The sequence below is a fragment of the Delphinus delphis genome, chromosome 19 (genome assembly GCF_949987515.2).
Source record: "Delphinus delphis chromosome 19, mDelDel1.2, whole genome shotgun sequence".
Taxonomy (NCBI): domain Eukaryota; kingdom Metazoa; phylum Chordata; class Mammalia; order Artiodactyla; family Delphinidae; genus Delphinus; species Delphinus delphis.
In genome coordinates this window covers 20,086,164-20,104,609 of record NC_082701.1, presented here as the reverse complement: position 1 = coordinate 20,104,609, position 18,446 = coordinate 20,086,164, and the positions used below count along the sequence as shown (strand labels likewise).

The 18,446-nt window shown below is 56.4% G+C and overlaps 1 protein-coding gene across 4 annotated transcripts in view; it reads right to left on the bottom strand.

The window, feature by feature from the left end:
* Nucleotides 1–18,146, bottom strand: part of ACLY (ATP citrate lyase) — a 42,541-nt gene extending 24,395 nt beyond the window's left edge. For 2 of the 4 annotated variants that reach the window (XM_059997258.1, XM_059997260.1), the window contains exons 1-13: nucleotides 18,025–18,146; nucleotides 12,887–13,068; nucleotides 11,596–11,718; nucleotides 9,814–9,876; nucleotides 9,169–9,359; nucleotides 8,625–8,704; nucleotides 7,411–7,541; nucleotides 6,500–6,618; nucleotides 5,771–5,907; nucleotides 4,878–4,939; nucleotides 2,956–3,073; nucleotides 816–970; nucleotides 275–365 (exon numbers count right to left, since the gene is read on the bottom strand). In XM_059997258.1, the coding sequence (XP_059853241.1) occupies nucleotides 275–365; nucleotides 816–970; nucleotides 2,956–3,073; nucleotides 4,878–4,939; nucleotides 5,771–5,907; nucleotides 6,500–6,618; nucleotides 7,411–7,541; nucleotides 8,625–8,704; nucleotides 9,169–9,359; nucleotides 9,814–9,876; nucleotides 11,596–11,718; nucleotides 12,887–13,045 (1,429 nt within the window). In that variant the 5' untranslated portion in view covers nucleotides 13,046–13,068; nucleotides 18,025–18,146. Of the gene's footprint in view, nucleotides 1–274; nucleotides 366–815; nucleotides 971–2,955; nucleotides 3,074–4,877; nucleotides 4,940–5,770; nucleotides 5,908–6,499; nucleotides 6,619–7,410; nucleotides 7,542–8,624; nucleotides 8,705–9,168; nucleotides 9,360–9,813; nucleotides 9,877–11,595; nucleotides 11,719–12,886; nucleotides 13,072–18,024 lie in introns of those variants that run through there. The other 2 variants (XM_059997259.1, XM_059997261.1) reach the window with 2 other exon arrangements.
* Nucleotides 18,147–18,446: the final 300 nt, after the last annotated feature.

The following is an 18,446-nucleotide window of genomic DNA, read 5'->3' as shown; positions in this document are numbered from 1 at the left end:
TCTCCTCCGCAGCCTCCCTGCCCAGCTCACACACCCCATAGAAGGGGGCGGAGGGGAAGACAATGCGGAGTGGGGTGACCCAGGCGCAGCGTGGGCCCTCAGCACCAGGAGAGCCCACGGGGAAGGCTCCAGCCACCACTTCCTCGTGTCTGTTCCCATCCCATGCACCAGGCCCAAAAGCAAAGCCCAAACCGCTTTCCATCCACCTCTGCTGGCCCAGCGGGGCCCAGGAAGGGAAGGGGGACAGGAGGGTCCTGAAACTGCTGGGAGTTACCTAGTGGCATGGCAGGCTTGGCCTTCTTTGCAGGTGCCACCTCATCAGCCCTGGACTCAGAAAAAGACGCCGTCCTGCTGGGGGCTGGAGTCTGGGGGAACAAGGAGAGAGAAACAGTCGCAGGGAACAGCTGGAAAAAAAGCTACCGGTCATTAAGGCCCCAAAGAACTCAGGTAACAAGAACTATGCACAGCTCTGTTCTCTACAAGCTGCTTCCAAAAGAACTAGTTAACAACCCTCTGAGATAGGAATTAGTATTGTCCCCAAGCCACAGGTGAGCAAACTGAGGTTCTTGGCGATACCCACCAAGGTCCCTCCCTTGAACTCAGGTCTGATTAAAAAATCCCTGGTCTTTCCATTACACTACTTCGATAGGGCAGAAAAAACTGGCAGAGATACAGAAACCAACCACATACTACCTTCTCCCCATACCTCCCCAGTGCCCCCAAAAAGCTGGGGACCGTGCCCAGGATGGGATGGGATGTGAGGGGCGACAAAGATGACTCTGCAGGCTTTACAGCAGAGGAAGACTGGCACCTACCGACGTGCTCCCGCTGGCGTTGAGGAGGAAGTTTGCAGTGTGGGCCGCTGTGGGCGGCTGATTGGGGATGGGCCGATGGCCCAGGGCCATGCCCACAATGGCCGTCATGTGAGTCTCAGTGCCAAACACGTGGATGGGGATCCCAGTGGTCTTCCCTGTGAGGGACGGAAAAGGATCCATGGTTCAAGTCTCCTAATAAGTGCCTTGCAAGGAAGGCCACATGACTGGCAAGGCCCCTTCAGAGCCCGCCCGATGTCTGGCGCTTTCTGTGCAAGACCAATTATCCCAGGAGAAGTTGGTGGTCATTATCTTCACCATCAAACAAAACTCTGTAAAGGTTACCTGCCAGTAAGAGCAAGAAAGAGCCTTACAGACACTCTCCAGTGACCACAGGCAGCACGAGAGCCCGCGCTCCTCACGTTCCCCGGCTCTCCGACCCCCTCCAGATTTGTCGCCCGTGGCCACCACGCTGCAGCCACCCAGGCCCGGCCTCTGTTCCTCAACAGCCGGGCTCCTTTCCCCAGGGCTCTGGCCCTGTTCCTTCCTCTGCATGGAGCTGTCACCTGGCTGTCACTCAGCTCAGCTCAAGTGCCACCTCTTGGGAAAGGCCTTCTCTGACCTCGACAGTCGCTCCCCTCCACACCGCCCTGCCTGGAGATCCCCACCAAACAGCCTCTTATTCCAGCCGCTGTTTACTTGTTCATTGTCCTGTGAGTTGAACGTCCCAGGCATGACTGAGTAACATTCACCGTGCTGTTCCGAGGGCTACGTCCATGGCAGGTCCACAGTTTCAGGTGAAAACTAGGACTTGGTACCACTTCAAGTGACCTAGGTGGGTCAGTGTTTGCCATGGATATCAGATTTGGGGAAATGGGAAGGTGGAAAGGTTGTCTCTCCTGTTAGAGGGCATGATCACCGAGCAGGAGTGTCTCATATCCTCACCCTCACACCCCCCCACCCCACACATAACGGCTCTTAGCAACGGGGTCGCGCTGCACTCAAGACCAAAGCTGCTGGTTCTATCAGGTCAACTCAGGGAGACCCAGTCTTAGTCCTCACTGACATCACATGGTCCCCAAGTTCTTGACGGCTCTGAGTCTGAGGTCTCAGGAGCCTGCAGGAGACGCCCAAAATGCAGAAGGAAGAAAGGAAACCAAAATGGACCCACATCCTCTCTGCCCTCACCTCAGCGAGGGGCAACTCCCTCCGGTTCTATCAATTACCAGACCCCTCCCTCCATCCAGGCCACCAGCGGTCGGGGCCTGGACACTTACCACTGTCTCCCTCCTCCGCCCCCCAGTCCAGGCCACCTCTCTGCCCTAGAGGCTGCCGCAGCCTCCTAGGTGGTCCCCCTGCTTCGACCTGGCTGCTCTCTGGTCTTGTCTCCACCCAGCAGCCTAAACAACCTTCTCAAACCTAAGTCAAATGGTGCCACTCCTCTGCTCAGTCTTCCAGCAGCTGCCAGGGTCACAGCCAAGTGCCCACGGGACCTGTTCTAGCCCCGTGCATATCTGCTCGCTCGGCCTCTCTGCCTCCATCCCCGGACCCCCTGCCTTTGCTCTCCCGACCCCAGTCCCTCAGCCCTCCCAGCTGGTCCTACATCAGGGCCTTGGGACTTGCCCTTTCCTCGGCAGACAGTCACCACTGACTGCTCCCTCCTCCAGGTCTCTGCTCAAATGCCACCTTTCTGGTCAAGCGTTCTCCGATTGCCTCATTTAAAACTGCCCTGTCCCCTCCCACAGAGGCTAGAGGCACAGATGTCCCGCCCCTTCTCCCTGCTCATCTTCCTTCATGCCGCCTGACACTGCAGTCACTGTTCTCAACTGCACGAGGGCTCGCTGCCCGTCATCTGTCGCACGTGGCTGTGACCCCAGGGTTCAGCACAGGGCCCGGCACACAGCAGGCCTTCCACAATTATTTGTTAAGTGAACAGCTGAATGAAAATGCCTTCCTGCCCATTCCGAGTTTAGGTTTCGGTCAGGTGCTCTGTGTCAGGAGGGCACAGAACAGCAGCAGAAGTGAGCTGCACCTCCAGAGGCGGGGGGGAGGGCACGGAGGCACTGGAAGACTGACTCTTGCAGGAATCCCGAGGAGGCGTGACACTCAGGGTGGGAGAGACAGAAAAGGTTCCCCATCTTACCGACTTCTCCCATCACCCGTAAGCCCTCCTGGTAGTTGGGGCCACCTCTTCGGACAAAGATCGTGACCTCGTGCTCCTTCAGGGGGCCCTGGTAATCTCGAATCGCTCTCACGATGCCCTGGAAGCACCAAGGGACAACAGACATGTGACTAGAATGAACGCAGCCATAAAGCAAGCGTTTGTAACCATGGGAAACAAATGTCCCAGGGCGTAGATTACAAGGGCTGCTGGGAGTTCCCTGGTGGTCCAGTGGTTAGGATTCAGCGCCTTCACTGCCGCGGCCCAGGTTCAACCCCTGGTCGAGGAACTGAGATTCCACAAGCCGTGCGGCACAGCCAGAAACAAAACAAAACGAAAAAAATAGGGCGGCTTCTCACAAAGCACGGCAGGCCCTGGCACTCAAGAATTTTACACGTGTTGCACACACAAGCGACCCAAAGGCCCAGGACAAGCAACCACTGTTAATGGTGCTGAGGTGAGAATATGGGGCACCTAGCGGTGACACCCCTCGATGCGCGGGGTGCTGGGCCTCCAACACCAGTGGGGCTTTGCTGGTCTCTCTTATCCCAATCTATAGTCGTTCTTGTTCTCTTACTGCAATTTTGGGGGAAACTCTATACCGAGGTCCTATGCAAGAGCTGTCAGGGTGATCGGGACATTGTCTACTTAAATGTCAAAGTCCTACAAAAGCTTCTTCAAGTGATTTGGGGGAAAAGCATTGCAATGGGTATCAACTTTGGAAACGTGGGAGCACGTACAGGTGTGGACCAGTTTTGTCTCTCCAGATGGAGAGCAAGTTTACTGAGTCTACGTTCTGTCGCTCGTGGCATTTCACGGGAAGCTCTACACACAGTTCCTGCTCCAGACATAACCGCCCTTATCGACGCGCTGCCTTTATTACAGGCTGCTCAGAAGTTAAAACAAAGCTGTCGAGATTCACCTGTGTCAGATCTGTTTGTTGAATCAGGTCCAATTAGGGACCTGTTTTAGGCAGGACTGGCGAGGCCTGGTCCCCTCCTTCTCGAGAGCTCAGACTTTCAGGACTGACATTTATTTATGCATTATTTTCTTTCTTTCTTTTTTTTTTGCGGTACGTGGGCCTCTCCCGTTGCGGAGCACAGGCTCTGGACGCGCAGGCTCAGCGGCCATGGCACACGGGCTTAGGTGCTCCGCGGCATGTGGGATCTTCCCGGACCGGGACACGAACCCGCGTCCCCTGCATCGGCAGGCGGACTCTCAACCACTGCGCCACCAGGGAAGCCCTATGCATTATTTTCAAAGCTTATGTGGAACTACCAGATGGAAGACACTCTTTTGAAGGGCTTCAGTGAGCAGCTGACAGGGTGAGATAAGTGGCCTCGTGAGGCGGCCCCCTTGAAGGGGAGGAGTCTCGAGACACGTTAGCTGTCATCCTTCTTGACCAGCAGTCACACTTTCTTTAAACTGGGGCCCACAGCCCTGACTTGTGCACAGGGACCCAGGCTGACGGGCCTCTGGCTGGAAGAGCAGGAGCCCCAGGGCATCAGACACTTCCTCATGCCAACCTTTTGGAGAAGGGGCAGATGACTGGGAAACAGAAACGCTAGGAGGTGTAGAGAACCCAGAGTCTTACAATGGAGTGCTGGAAATGAGATCAGTCAAGCCAGTTTTAGAAGAATTGGTCCTGAAAGGGGGGAAGGCAGAAATTCCCCTTCTCCCCACACTTCAGATGGGAGAATTATGGCCCAGCGAGGGTCGGCTGCTTGGCCAGAGACACACAGGTTCGGATCCAGATCCATCCCAGTGTCTTGTGCATCCCTAGGTCAAAAGCCCCTCCCCCGGACTGGGTAACTGATGGGAACCTGCTTCTGTCTCAAACCTACTTGCACAGAAACTTCCCTTCCCTGCTCCCAACCCACCCACATTCCCCTGCAGCTGGTTACCTTGAATGTGGCGGCCACATTGGTGAAGTTGGCGATGCTGCCTCCGATAATGAGGATCTTGCCTGGGTTTGGAGCAAGAGAAGTCAGAAAAAGGTTAGAAAGGTAGACTTGGGCATCATAGAAATCCAACTGAGAGAGGGCTCTCTCCTGAGTGAGCGTCCCCCAGCTGTTAGGAGATACCAGTGCAGAGGCGGGGGGAGCAAGCTGGTCTCTCCTGATGCCTGTTCAGTGTCATCAGCTCACCTCTCCATAACCTATGCCACCAAGCAGGCGGCTGATCCAAGCCCAGAAAATCTCAATTTCTTTTTCTGGCTGCGTCGTGCAGCTTGTGGGATCCTACTTCCTGACCAGGGATCAAACCCGGGCCCTTGGCACTGAGAGTGCGGAGTCCCAACCACTGGGCGGCCAGGGAATTCTCGAACCCACAGAATCTCTACATCATTCCTAGCTGGCATCTGGAAACCCAGCTTGGCTTTTGGATGCCCCTGCTGGGAATCTCTATCTGGCTCAAGGGAAGGGGAACTGGTATGTGTGGTCCCAAAACACAGGACAGGTGACACAGGAAAGCTGGGAATCACACAGCGCAGACAATAAATGTGTAAGTGAGTCGCTAAGAACCGCGTTACAGCAGTCAGCAAAAGCATGCCCCCACCGCCTCGCCTTGCACCTACTCATAGGGCTGTGTACATCCGTCCATTCCTCGCCCCCTCGGAGCCCCCAGTCTGACAGACCCTGTCACTGCCCATTGTGCAGTCAGGGAAACTGAGGTCCAGAAGTTAAATAACTAGTCCCAGGTTGCAAAGGACCAGGAAAACCCTGGTGCCTCACAGCCCAGCCAAAGCTGTCCCCACCGAGGACGCTGGGCTGGCCCGGGGAAGGAGCGCGTGTCTCACCATCGGGGTGCTTCTCGCGGGTCATGAGGGAGAGGATCGTCTTGGCGTAGTCATAGGTCTGCTGCTCGCTGGGGGCGCCCGAGTACTCCCCGTAGTTCGCTAGCTCGTTGACACCCCCTAGGTCGCAGATGGTATCGCTGCCAGGGAAGCAAGGAAGTCAGTGCTGGCTCCAGCTTGAGTGGCAGAGGGCGGCGGCCTGGTGCCTGGGAGGCCACGCAGACGCCCCTGAAGCCTTGAGGCCGGGCAGCCTATGGACCTCAGACCCTCAAGGCCCAAACAAGTCATACCTGAAGGTTAACTGTCCTGCATCATACTCTCCCGGGGGGCATCCTCCCAGCCCTACCCAAGACTTCTATGAAGTGTACAAGTGTGACCATTCATACAGGCACTACGACACCTGGAAGGACACCCAACGTGGTGGCCTGGTAGGGGGAGGGGTGGTGACACGGCCAAGCAAAATGCACTTTCCGGTTCATTTTCTGTATTTGTTGTACTTTTGCATGGAGCACATTATCACTAATGATAAGAATTATAACTAATAATTTCATTTTGAAGCAAAGAAGAAGGTTGCAGAGACGCTGTGTAGGCCCCTCTGGGATGCCCACGAGTTCTGCTCTGCACCGAGCGGGGGGAAACTGGAGACCCCGAGGTGAAGCGACTTGATCCAGGCCACATGTGGGAAGCCTAGGTGGACCTGGCTGCCATCCCCTCAGCAGCCCTCTCAGTCACCTGTATACGACAGAGGCGCCACCTCCGGCCACCATGGTCCAGATCCTCCCCTTGGGGTTCAGCAAGGTCAGCTTCAAGCTTGCCCCACTTTTGGCATCCAGGTCTGCGATGTAGGCTTCCTAGGGGCCAGACAGCAACAGGTGGGCCCTGGGGGCACACCCTTCACCAGGTCACAGATCCCAGGACCCCTCCCCTTCTCCTGGAGTCATATGAAGAGGTCCTCCACTGCCTTCACAGTGTCAGGGAGAAGGGCTTGTGCAGGGCCTCACATGCCTGGGACAAAACGTGATGCCGTCTCCAAGCACCACAACCCCCCACAGCCAGTCACCACCCGGAGACAAACTTCCCAGGTCCTTTCTCTCCGACTTCAAGTCCTTGGCTCTCTGCCCAAGTCCCAGGCCTCGCTATGTCACTCTGCTTCTAGCATGGCCCCCACTCCCAGCATCTGCCTGCCTAGCTCATCCCGTGCTGTGCCCCCCAGGCCCCATCCCTCCCCCCAGCCCAGCCTCTTCCCTTGACCTGGGTTCCGTCACACATGCCTGATGCTGTGGCGAGGACCTCTCAGAGGATGGGGTGGGAAGGAGCAATTAAAATTCTCAGCAAGTGGCCGAGAGAACTACCTTCCTGGCAGGATTCGGGGAGCCACTCAGAATTACTGAGAAACAACAAGTCACGTCACGAGCCCAGGGAGGTTGATTGAGAGGGGAGTCTGAAAGGATCTCCGGCCGGGATTCAGGGGCTTGGCTGACCCCCACACCCTCCTCCTCCAGGGCTTTTAAAAAATTAAATGGCTCCTGGCCTTCCTTTCCTGCCAAATACATAGCCCACAAGGGTTGCCAAATGCTCATAGGAGATCAGTCACTCCCCCACCCCGCCGGTCCCCCTCCATCTCCTCCCCAAACCAGCCTTACCTCTGGATAAGCCTCCCGCCCGAAGGGGGGAGGGAACTCTATATCACCCCACTTCACTTTGCAGATGTAGTCGGCGGTGGCGTCCACCTTGGCTGCCAGGTCAAGGACGTAGACGCCATCTTTGGTCACTACTTTAAGAAGAAAAAAAAAAAAAAAAGCGAAGAAGAGGCAATCAGACATGGGCCCTAGCCAAGGTGACCATCAACCTCCAACCCCTCCAGACTTCCCCACACATCACTCCCATGGGGGACCACCCAGGCCTCACGACTCTCCAGCTCAACAAGAAACCAGATTGGTCCTTATGGGGACACAGCTTTTCCCCCATTCAAGGAAAAACAAATTGTACAAGACCAGTCCCCGCTCCCTGACCTGCAGGTAATAGGGCAGGAACGTCTGTTTCAGTTGCCATGGCAATTTTTAAGCATTTTTACAAAATGCTATACTCCATGCCTTAAATGTCTAACTATTCATCCACCACAACCCCGCTATTTACAAAAAAAGTGTCTAAGGCACAGTCTCTAAGGCCCCCGGGTGCACACACCAGGGGCTCCTAGGGTCCAGCGAGAAGTGGGAAGCCATGGGCACACTGGGCCCCCAGCCAGCAGGATTCATTTACTGCCGCCTCACTGGAGTCCATTTCCCTTTCCCCCAGGGCCATTTAGCTAATTAAGTCAGCACAGAGCCATCTGGTCCATTAGAGGGGCTACATCCCTAGCTGGAATCTATCAGGACTTTGCCCTATGAAGCCCTGGCCAGAGCCAGCCCGCGCCATCTGCCTCCTTCACAGCGCGAGAGGCTTCGCCGAGGTCTTTCCAGCCTCGGGGGTCAATGATGGACCAACTCCTGGAGGGGGAAGCGGGAAGGGGGTCTCCGAGGCACCAAGAGGAAGGAAGGGTCTGACCGGTCAGGTGGATGCAGGGGCGGCTCAGCTCCTGGTAGAACAGCCTAACCCACTGGCAGCAAGAGCCACAGGGCAGAGTCAGATCACAGCCAGGACTTCCCCATCACAGAAGAAAGAAAGAAACTGGAGTTGGCGAAGAGGAATGACCGTGGCCTCCTGAGAGCTCAGGAACAGGAGCCCAGAGATCCCTCCGCCCACGCACAGCTGTCTGCGCTGCCCTCCGCAAGTGGGGGTCTGGTCCTCAGAACGTCAAGGCCTGGGTTACCATAAGTACTCAGACTCTGCCCTGTCCCACCCCAGCAGAGACAGTTACCAAGGGGGTTGATCTCGAGGTAGGTGAAGTACAGATCCTCATAGAAATTGAAGAGGCCGGAGATAAAGCTGGCTAGAATCCTACAGGGGGAGGCAGAGAGGGACTGTCAATCCGCGGCGGAGCGGGCGCAGAAGCAATCCCTCACTGCCTCTGACAGCTCCACTTGCCAACAGCCACCCCGCTGACCCCTCGCTTTCCGCTCCAAACCCCGCTCCCCAGACATCACTCTTCAGCCGCTGAGGCGGAAGGGAGCTGTCAGGCGTGCAGCAGGAGGGGGACACGCGCCAGACAGAAGGGGCACGGAGGTGAGGGACACTGACGCACGTTTCAGTCTGAGCCGGCCTCCCCTCCACCCGCAGCATCCCTCCTGGGGACGGGGAGTGGCGGTGCCTGCCTTTTGCTCCCCACCTTCCGGCCAGATGCTGGGGCGGCGCAGTGGGTGCCCAGACAGGGATAGACCACTCTGCTTTCCCCACTCTGCGCCCAGAGCTGTAGCCTTCCCCGTTCCTCCGCTGCCACCTCCCTGCCATCCCTCTCACTCAACTCTTTCTTGTCTTTGGGGGCGTGGACCAACAGGTGTTTCTTGATGCCCTCAAGATTCAGCTTCTCGTCCACACCAACGAGCAGTTTCTGGGCTTTGGCGTCCACGTCACCCACATCCACCCCGCCTTCGTGGTGGAACAGGACGTAGTCCCCTTCTCGGGTAGCATAGATGCAGACATAGAACTCCTCCTCCTTACGGGGAAGAGAGCACCACGTGGGTGAGGGGCCCAACCCCGGTGGTATCATTTCTAAAACCCCATAGACACCTCTCACAAGGTAAGAGCAGATCACCGTCTTCCCCTTGAGGACAAGAGACAAGAGGCCACTGCCTTGCTGGCTGACAGTCCAGACTGAGCCAACGTGACCTGCTCTGGGGGAAGGGGCCCTGCCTTCAAGTCCTTCTCATCCCAGCACTGGGAAGTCCCCTCTGTTACCAACCTTGATTCCTTCCTGCTGCAAACTAAGCCCTTTCCTTCATCTCTGGACTCCCTGCTCCGTAGCACCCTCAAACCCTCAGCACCGTTTCAGAGACTCTGGTCCCTTTGGTTTTTCTCCAGCAGCTTGATTTCTCCTTCATCATTTTAGGGCCAACAGGCACAAAGCTCCCAGAGGGAGAAGCCCCAGCTTGGAGTCACTTCCCACATACCTGAGTGTGGGGGACGAAGGGTTCGATCAGAAAGTTCTTGAGGAAGCCTCTGGCCTTGCCAACCTACAGAGATTGAGGGAGGTAAAGCTTAGACCAGAAGGCATGTCTTGCTCGCAGGGCAGGAGGAAGGATCGCCCTCTGGTCCCTCCACCTCGCCCTCCCATCAGAGGCGGGGCCCAAGCACTACTGCCACAACACCTGCCAGAAAGAGATCTTTCCAGAAACCAGGGCAGTGGGCTCAAGAAGTCTTCATGAGATCTCCTCTTCCATCCACCACCTCGTGCCAGCTACACTTCAACACTGACCTCACACATCCTTTCCTGCCTCCTCTGGAGGAGGATAAATGAGCTGCAGCAACAGCCCGCCCCCAGAAGCAGAGATCAGGAGCGTCTCCCCCTCTGCTGCGCCACAAATTTAAGCGCTCAGACAAACCAAGGCTGTCTACCCCAGAGCGCAGGCAGGGAGACCCAGCCCCAGAGCATGAGTCTAGGCGCAGGGAATGGCTCGGAGCGGGGAGGGAGGGGAGCCTGACAGGGAAAACTTTTCCACACAGACCTTCCCGGCTGAGGACAACAGGCCTGCAGAGCTAATCAGTTTGAGTGGGTCCCTGGCAGCAGCCGAGGCGAGACAGCCCTCATCCCTCCCAGCGTGTCCCGAAGCCCCCGCCCACCCATGCGTGCGTCACTGCTGAGTCAGGACCAGACAGTGATCCATCAGAGGTAATGAGCTGCTCCCGCTGGGGTCAACGCTGCTGCCGGCTCAGAGGTCCCTGACATCCCCCTCCCAACAGACAGCGGAGGAGAAGGAAGCATGAGGACCTCCCCGGGGACACTGCTCAGCCCCCAACCCTGCTGTCCTCTCCCCAAAGGCCTGGGGGCACAAAGGTCCAGATCCCTCTGCCCCCAGGCCTGTGTGTAACTTCAAGGATCCCTCTTTACCCAGGAGAGCCAGAAACCGGGAAATGAACGTGAAGAGCTTAATTTGAGGAAGGCCAGTAAAAAGGAAGATGGTTCCATCACCATCTTCATCCTACTCCCGGGCAACCAAGTTAGAGAACAGCTCAACCCTGGTCCATGGTCACCCCAGATGCGACAAAGCCAGGTATGGACAGCACATCCTCCCCAGCGTAAGCCAAGCCTCAGCTTACTCCCTCCCTTCAGTTCTCCAGCTCCTTTTGGGAGAAGAAAAAGAAATGCAGTTTTATTTCTGGGCATCACGTAGCCTTCCTAAGCCGTATTTCACTTTAACTATCTCATCTACAGAGTTGAAATGGATCAATGAGCTGGAAGAAGGCAAGAATTAAGTTTACTCTTCAGTATTATTAATTGTTTCCTCCTCCTAGGTTCTTGGCCCAAGAATGTTTCTGCCTAAATGATTCTGCATCTCCCTTCAAGTTTTTTTTTTTTTTTTTTACCCACCCGCTTATATACGCAGGTCATGACAAGCTACCTTACCCTTTCTGGAAACTAAAAAGAAAGGAGTTCCCAGAATAGTTCTCAGAGTCCCATCTCCACGACTGTTGTTAAAGAAACAGACCATTTCCACCTGGCTCTCTAATTGTACTGGGGTTACCTGCACAGCACATCTTGCCGTTCCCTGATAGGGGAGCTGGGAACGAGCACCAAGGGGGCCCTGCTGCCTAAGGCAGCTCTGCCGGGCTCCTGCCTTCCCCAGGCTGCAATCTGACCAGCTGGGGGGGTGACCCACAGTGCTGATCTGGAGGCGACCACATTTGCTTCTGTTACCACAGCACATCCACCCCGACCCTACACCCAGACTCACTGTGGCCTCCTGTCCCAGCCGTGGCTTCAACCAGGACTTGACTCCATCCAGAGTGAGGTTGACCCCAACTAGGCCCAGCTTTCCACGCCGTTTGATCAGCTGGTCTGGCTTAACCACCAAGCTCTGGAATAAGAGGGGTTTGTATTTACAGCAAGGAAAGATAGGGAAGAGTAAGAGGTGACAGTTTGGGGACCCAAAGCACAGCGTAGCCTGGTGGCTTCCAATCCACCCCACCCCCAGAACGAATTCCACCCACCCTTCAAGGTCAACTCCCAGAAGCTTCCCTCACCTACCCCAGCCAACATCTTTCTTTTAACGACAAGGAATCTAAAGCCATCCTCACCCAGGAAGGGGTCTGGCAGAGCAGGTGCTCACTGAATACGTGCTGAATGAGTAAGTGATTCCCTACCCTCCCTATGTGGTATCCTAGCTTCATTCAACTTCTCAGACTATCGACTAGCACCTGTGTTTCAAAAGAAAGAACGGAGACAGAGCCTTGGGGTGACAAAGGACCTTTGAGGACATCTGGTCCACCCGATCCCAGGGTTTGAACCCTGTCTGTAAGACCAACAAGCAGCCCCCAGCCACTGCTCACACACTTCTAGGACCAGGAAGTTCACCGCCTCCGGAGGCAGCTTGCTTTGTGGTTTGGGCTGCCTCATGGTGGGAGGAAACCTGCATCCCTGAATGCCTCCCCCTACTGGTCCCAGTCCCGCCCCCTGGGGCCTGCCAAAGAAGTCTAAGCTTCCAGACACCGTCCCAACAATGGCCCTGCAGAGATCTACAGAGAGGAGCCTCTACTCCAGGGTGCATCCCATCAGCCGTTCTACCCGAAGTACAACGTCACACTTCCTCATGGCCCTGACATATTCCTGACAGGGTGGTGTCTGTCAGTGAGCAACTACCAGGCAGCACACTGAATACTTTCCAGACATTGTTACTAATCCCTAAACTCACAGGGTGAGCGCTATGCCCATTTGACAGATGGGGAATCTAAAACTCTAGAGAGGTGAAATGGCTTGCCCCAGGCCACATGGTTAATATGCAGAGAGCTGCCATCTGAACTCCGGTTTGTCCAGTTCCAGTCCAGGCTCTGTACGCCGTGCCAGGGGACCTCAGCATGCAGGGCCCGGGGCCAAACACAAAACGTGCTCAGCCCCCTGCACCCTGCCCACCCATGCAGACCGGCTGCCATCACATGCCCCGGGGGGACATCTCCAGCAAACCTACTGCTTTCTCTTCCTGGGACTCTGGGCCTGGAGGAGGGGCTCAGGCCGGGGGGCGGGCTCACCTGGCTGAGTAGCCACGGGTGGTCCTGCAGCAGGTGGGCCCAGTCAGTGTCAGGGGTGACCCGGGCATACTTGAACCGGTTCTGGATGGCCGAGGTGGTGCAGATGTACTTGTAGAGGAGTTCTTTGCCTGTCTGCTCGGAGATCGCCTTGGCCGACATGGCTGCGGAGGGCCCTGCTCTACCTGGTGGGGTGAGAGGGGCTGGTCAGAGCGGGTGGGGAGATGGAGGTGCCATCTTCTCCAGCAGGGCAGACCCATGCCCAGCTGCCCCCAGACGATAAAACCAGATCTCAGCGCTTCTCTGAGGGAGAAGAGGGCTGCCCCAGGAGGAGGGATGGAAGGGAGATCTCAAACAGCACTTCTAACATCATAGAAGGAGGATCGGGAAACGATGGATGAGGAAAGATGGTGGAGAAAAACAAAGGTGGCATTTATTCCCCCAGAGACTCTTGGCCTCCACTCCCTTTAGGAAAACTAGCTCACCCAAGACCACATGCATCCTGGCACAAAGGAAGCCAGATGGGGAGACCAGGAATCGCAGGGATGTGACCCACACCTGAGTGCTAGTCCCAGCCGAGGTGGGCATACAGACACTGAAACACACCCTTTGGTCCTGTGACCTGTGGGGAACACGGCCAAATGGTGCAATGCTGGCCTTACACACCCTCCATGTTTGGTCTCCCCCACACCCAGACTCACCCACTTCACACTCTTATACACATCACCAGCCTGAAGGCTGGGCGAGCAAGTCTACTTAGCCTCACGCAGGACCAAGCCCCCAAGGAGCAAAGAGGAAGAGTCACGTCAAAGCCCATTTCTCCTAGGACACTAGACTCCCACCCAAGTTCAGAGCAGAAACAGGCTGGCGGAACCGTGACTTTCAGTGCATCCCACCCACCCCACTGAGTCATCCAGCTACTAATTTAGAGCAAAACAGAGGCCTCTCTGGGGACGACCCATACTGGTCACTTCTAACTGAGCCAGAGTTGGGAGAAGAGGCAGAAACCATCCTCGGTCACATGTACGTGAGCCCTGGGAGGGACATGGAGATGTATGGCCTTGTTTCTTAGATGAGGAATAAAACCTCAGAGGGGTTAAGATAACTTGTCCAAGAAGCCTAATTAATAAGCGGGTTGGGCGGGGAGGACTTCCTTGGTGGTGCAGTGGTTAAGGATCCACCCGCTAATGCAGGGGACACGGGTTCGAGCCCTGGTCCGGGAAGATCCCACATGCCGCAGAGCAACTAAGCCCGTGCACCACAACTACTGAGCCTGTGCTCTAGAGCCCGTGAGCCACAGCTACCGAGCCTGAGCCCTACAGCCCGTGCTCCGCAACACGAGAAGCCACTGCAATGAGAAGCCCGCGGGCCACAACTAGAGAAAGCCCACATGCAGCAATGAAGACCCAATGCAGCCCAAAAAAAAAAAAAGCCGGGGACCTAAGGCTTTTTCTTTTTTGGCTGTGTTGGGTCTTCGTTGCTGCGTGCAGGCTTTCTCTAGTTGTGGCCAACGGGGGTTACTCTTTGTTGTGGTGCGCGGGCTTCTCACTGTGGTGGCTTCTCTTGTTGCAGAGCACGGGCTCTAGGCGCATGGGCTTCAGTAGCTGTGGTGCATGGGATTAGTTGCTCTGCGGCATGCGGGATCTTCCGGGACCAGGGCTAGAACCTGTGTCCCATGCATTGGCAGGCGGATTCTTAACGACTACCAAACCAGGGAAGTCCAGGACCCAAGGCTTGAACCCAAACCCTCTCACTCCTGGTCCCCAGAAAACCCACATCTCAGCCCTAGAGAAAAGAGCAGTTCTCCAAGAACCAGGCCATTTCCCCTACCTTCACCTCACAGAAGAGTCTCTGATGACAATTTCTTCATATTCCCTCCCCATCGCTTTGTCCTGACACACCCATTCTCCCTTGGGTAGTGCCAGGAGCGATTTGGGGAGAGAAAGGGTGGGGAGACAGGGAGGGAAAGGAAACCAAGTCATTCATGCCAAGAGCTTGGCCAGATCAGGAAAAGTCACTCCTGCCTCTCCAACAAAGACCCAGAACTGAAGTTGTTGAATTTGCTGGGGGAGAAAAGTCAAGTGTAAATAAAGGAGGGTGGAACTGGAGGGCTGGCTGGTTTATACACTCAGGAAGGCTGGTCTCCATTCCCAGCTGAGGGAAGGCCAGAGTTCCAGGGGCCACTCTGCACCTCCCTCCCAAAAGCCAGGTTGGGCTTCAGGTTCTCACCCTGGCTTGGCTGGCTCCCTCAGCCTCCCAGCTAGTCCCCAGCTCGGCACAATGGGTGCATTCAGTCTGGTGTCTGGCCCAAAGTCGGGTAGCTGGGAAGGGGCTCAAAGGAGACGTTCCCTTTTCTCACCTTCCCCTGGGATGATTTCCGGCTCCTTCTCAACATAAGTTTCCGAAGGAGGTACCTCAACCAGCCCCACTGCCTCACAGCCGTCCACCCCCCACCCACTCCAGCTCCATTTCCCAACCTCCTTGACTCAGACCAGAAAAACTGGTCCTGAAATCAGATGGGTACACGTGCCCCTACCCCCCTCCCAAACAGAGTGCAGCCCAGGGCAGATCAAGCAGAGAAAGGAGGGGGCAGCTGCTGACCACCCTTAGCGGTTCTGACACATCAGCCGCCGGCTGATCACGGATTCCAGGAGAAAGGAAGCCCCTCGCTAAGCCTCTCCAGCAGAGGGCACTCCCAGAACAACAACCCCCCAAACCTGGCACCTCCCCAAACAGAGACCCAACTTTGGAAAGAACACGGATGAGAAATGGGACCTTCTGCAGCTGAAAAAAAAATCACAATTTTCTTGAGCCCTTGTTCAAATCTCAGATCCAAGAACTCATCTTCAACCAGTTCCCGGGAGGGGATGGGAGAGAAAACAACAGGGGATGATACAGGATAGAAAAGTTTTGCCAGTTCACCCAAACACAGATTTACCACTAGAGCACTGTGGCTTAGATGGCGAAGGCCCTCTCAAAGCCAAGACAGAGAACTTACATGATAGAAAAAAAGCATGGAAAGAATCTGGCCTCTGCATATTCAAGACAGGGTAAGAAGGCTCACAAAACCAGGGAGTGGACTGGGTGGAGATAAATCCGCAAGTTTAATCATTCAGTAGGGCCTCTCTAGGGCAGTGGCTCTTAACCTATCTGAGGTCTCAGACTCTTCTGAGCACCAGAAAAAAAGCCCAGAAAAACGTGCACATACCCAGTTGTGCATATCATTTCAAGGTGGTGACCTATGACCATGACCTGACAGCCCAGAGACCAGTAGCTAAGAACATCTGCTCAAGAGACAATAGGACTTAACGTGTATACCAATCCGGGCTGGGAACACAACACACACACACACAACACACACACCCCACTACAGAGTCTTGGGCTGCCTCCTCAGGAATTGAATAATTGAATGTGTTATCAAACTGGTGAGAGATGGTTTCAGGGCAGAGCGAAGACCCCAGGGGTCCACTCTGGGGCCCCAGAAACTGTTACTTAGCTAAATGTGGCAGATATCATGCCAAGGAACCTGAAAACACACACACACACACACACACACACACACACACACCTCTCTCTCTCTCTCTCTCTCTCTCTCTCTATCCAAAGGAGGGACCTTCTGAGCAGAATGGGGTCTTTTCTGCACACAGGATAAGTGGCCCAGAACTGAGTTCATTCACAGCAGCCACCGAGGGCAGAAGCAGCCCACAGACAAGGCTGAATGAAAGGAGCCTGTTCCCCAGGACTGTATTCCTGGGACACCGCCAGTGGAGAGGAACCACTGGGGACACTACTTATGGTCTCTGTGGGAAGGCCAAAGAGCACTTATTTTAAGGTTAGTATCCGTAGGATTGGGATTTTTTTGAAACGACAGACAATCCCTGGAGTAAAAGGAGGGGCAGAATTCTGAGGGTCCTCTACTGCCGCAAACATAGTGGAGAATGGGGGTGGGGGCACCAACCACCCAGCTCAGTGTCTGAGGGCTGTTCCCATCACCATCCTCCAAGCTGTTTAAGGAGCTCTTAAAAAAAAAAAAAAAAGCAGAAGCAGCAGCAGAAGCAGCAGCAGCTCTTTCAGAGGTGAAAACAACCCTCTGGGCAGCTGGGTCTACCAGCTGTCCTTCACCCAACATTTCAGAATCTCAGAAACCCAACGATCTGAGCTGGCTGGAACCCAGAGCAAAGTTAAAGGGAGGAGAGAGAAGCGGGCTGTGGGCTGGCTGACCAAACTGTGCTATGCACTGCTCCCCTCCCACCCCCGCAAAATCCTCTTCCCAGGCAGACTCCGGAGGACCACCTAATGGCAGAACTCCTTGGCCCTTCACAGTATCTGCCAAGGTTGGAGAGGGCAGCTGGCGCCGCGACTGGCCCTCTGCCAAGCCCAACAGGAGGGCGGCGGCAGCATCCTCCAGCCCCATGAGGACCTTGCCTCGACCAAGCTCGGCAGCAACGTCAAGGGTGGGGAGGGACACGGGTACCCCGACCATCTGTCGCTTAGCGGCTGGGCCCGACGGCACCTCCAGAGCTAGGAGGGTCTTTCCTGCACCGCCGATCCAAGGCTAGGTCCTCGTGGCGAGGCCTGGGTCGGCCCGGCCCCATGTGGCCCGCAGCGGCTGCGTGCCCCGCTCGCTCCCTCCACTTCGGCGCGGGGCTCAGTCGACTCTCCACAGAACTAAGAGGAAGGGCCTGAGCCCGGCTTATGAGGGGTAGGAGTGGGGAAACTAGCCACTACTTCCCGTCCCCGGCATCCGGTGGGAGGCACCGAGATGGGGGCAAGAGGTGGCCGGATAAAGCCCGACGAGGCTCGATGACTGGCCCCGGGGTGGGGATGAGGGGCTCCAGTTAGGGGCAAATGCAATTCGGCGGAGAGAAGACAGCCAAGGACGGCGGCAAGCCCTGTGCAAACTCCGAGGAACTGGAATGTGGAGGAGTGGGGGAGGGGAGGGGGCGACACGAGGCAACCAGCCGGGATCCCGGCGAAGGCTAACCTAAAGCTTAAGACCCTCAAAACTTCCAAGCAGGTGCAGGGAGCGCGCGTGAGCCCGAAGCCGGCGTCGGGGGAGGCGGTTCCGGGTTGGGGGAGGGAGGCAGGAAGCTCTGGACCAGGTGAGGTCCATCTCGCGAAAGCAGTCGCCCGCCACTCACCTCTCTGCGAAAGCCCGTGCGCGGCGCTCGGTCTACAGGGCCCCAAACACCACCACTACCGGGAGCGTTCCAGCCTCCCGCGGCCGCCCGGGATCCGGCTTTTGTCCCGGCCCTGGCGGGCTTCTCCCCGCCCCCAACGGCACACTGCCCGAGCCGCCCGGCGATTGGCCACACGCGTTCCCTAGCCTGAGCTCCAGGGCTCCTCTCAATTCGCTGCCCGGTATAGCCCCGCCCCCGAGGCCGGGCCCCAGTGGCTGCTGGGACTTGTAGTCCCGGTGGTGCGTCTGTCCCAGACCGCTGGCCGGCACCGCCTCTCCGGAGCCTGCCAGGACAGGGAGGGGTCGGGGGCGGGGCCTCGGGTGGGGAGATAGGCCGGGCTACACTGGGAGGAGAACGTAGGAGGCTAGGGGCAGTGGCCTGAT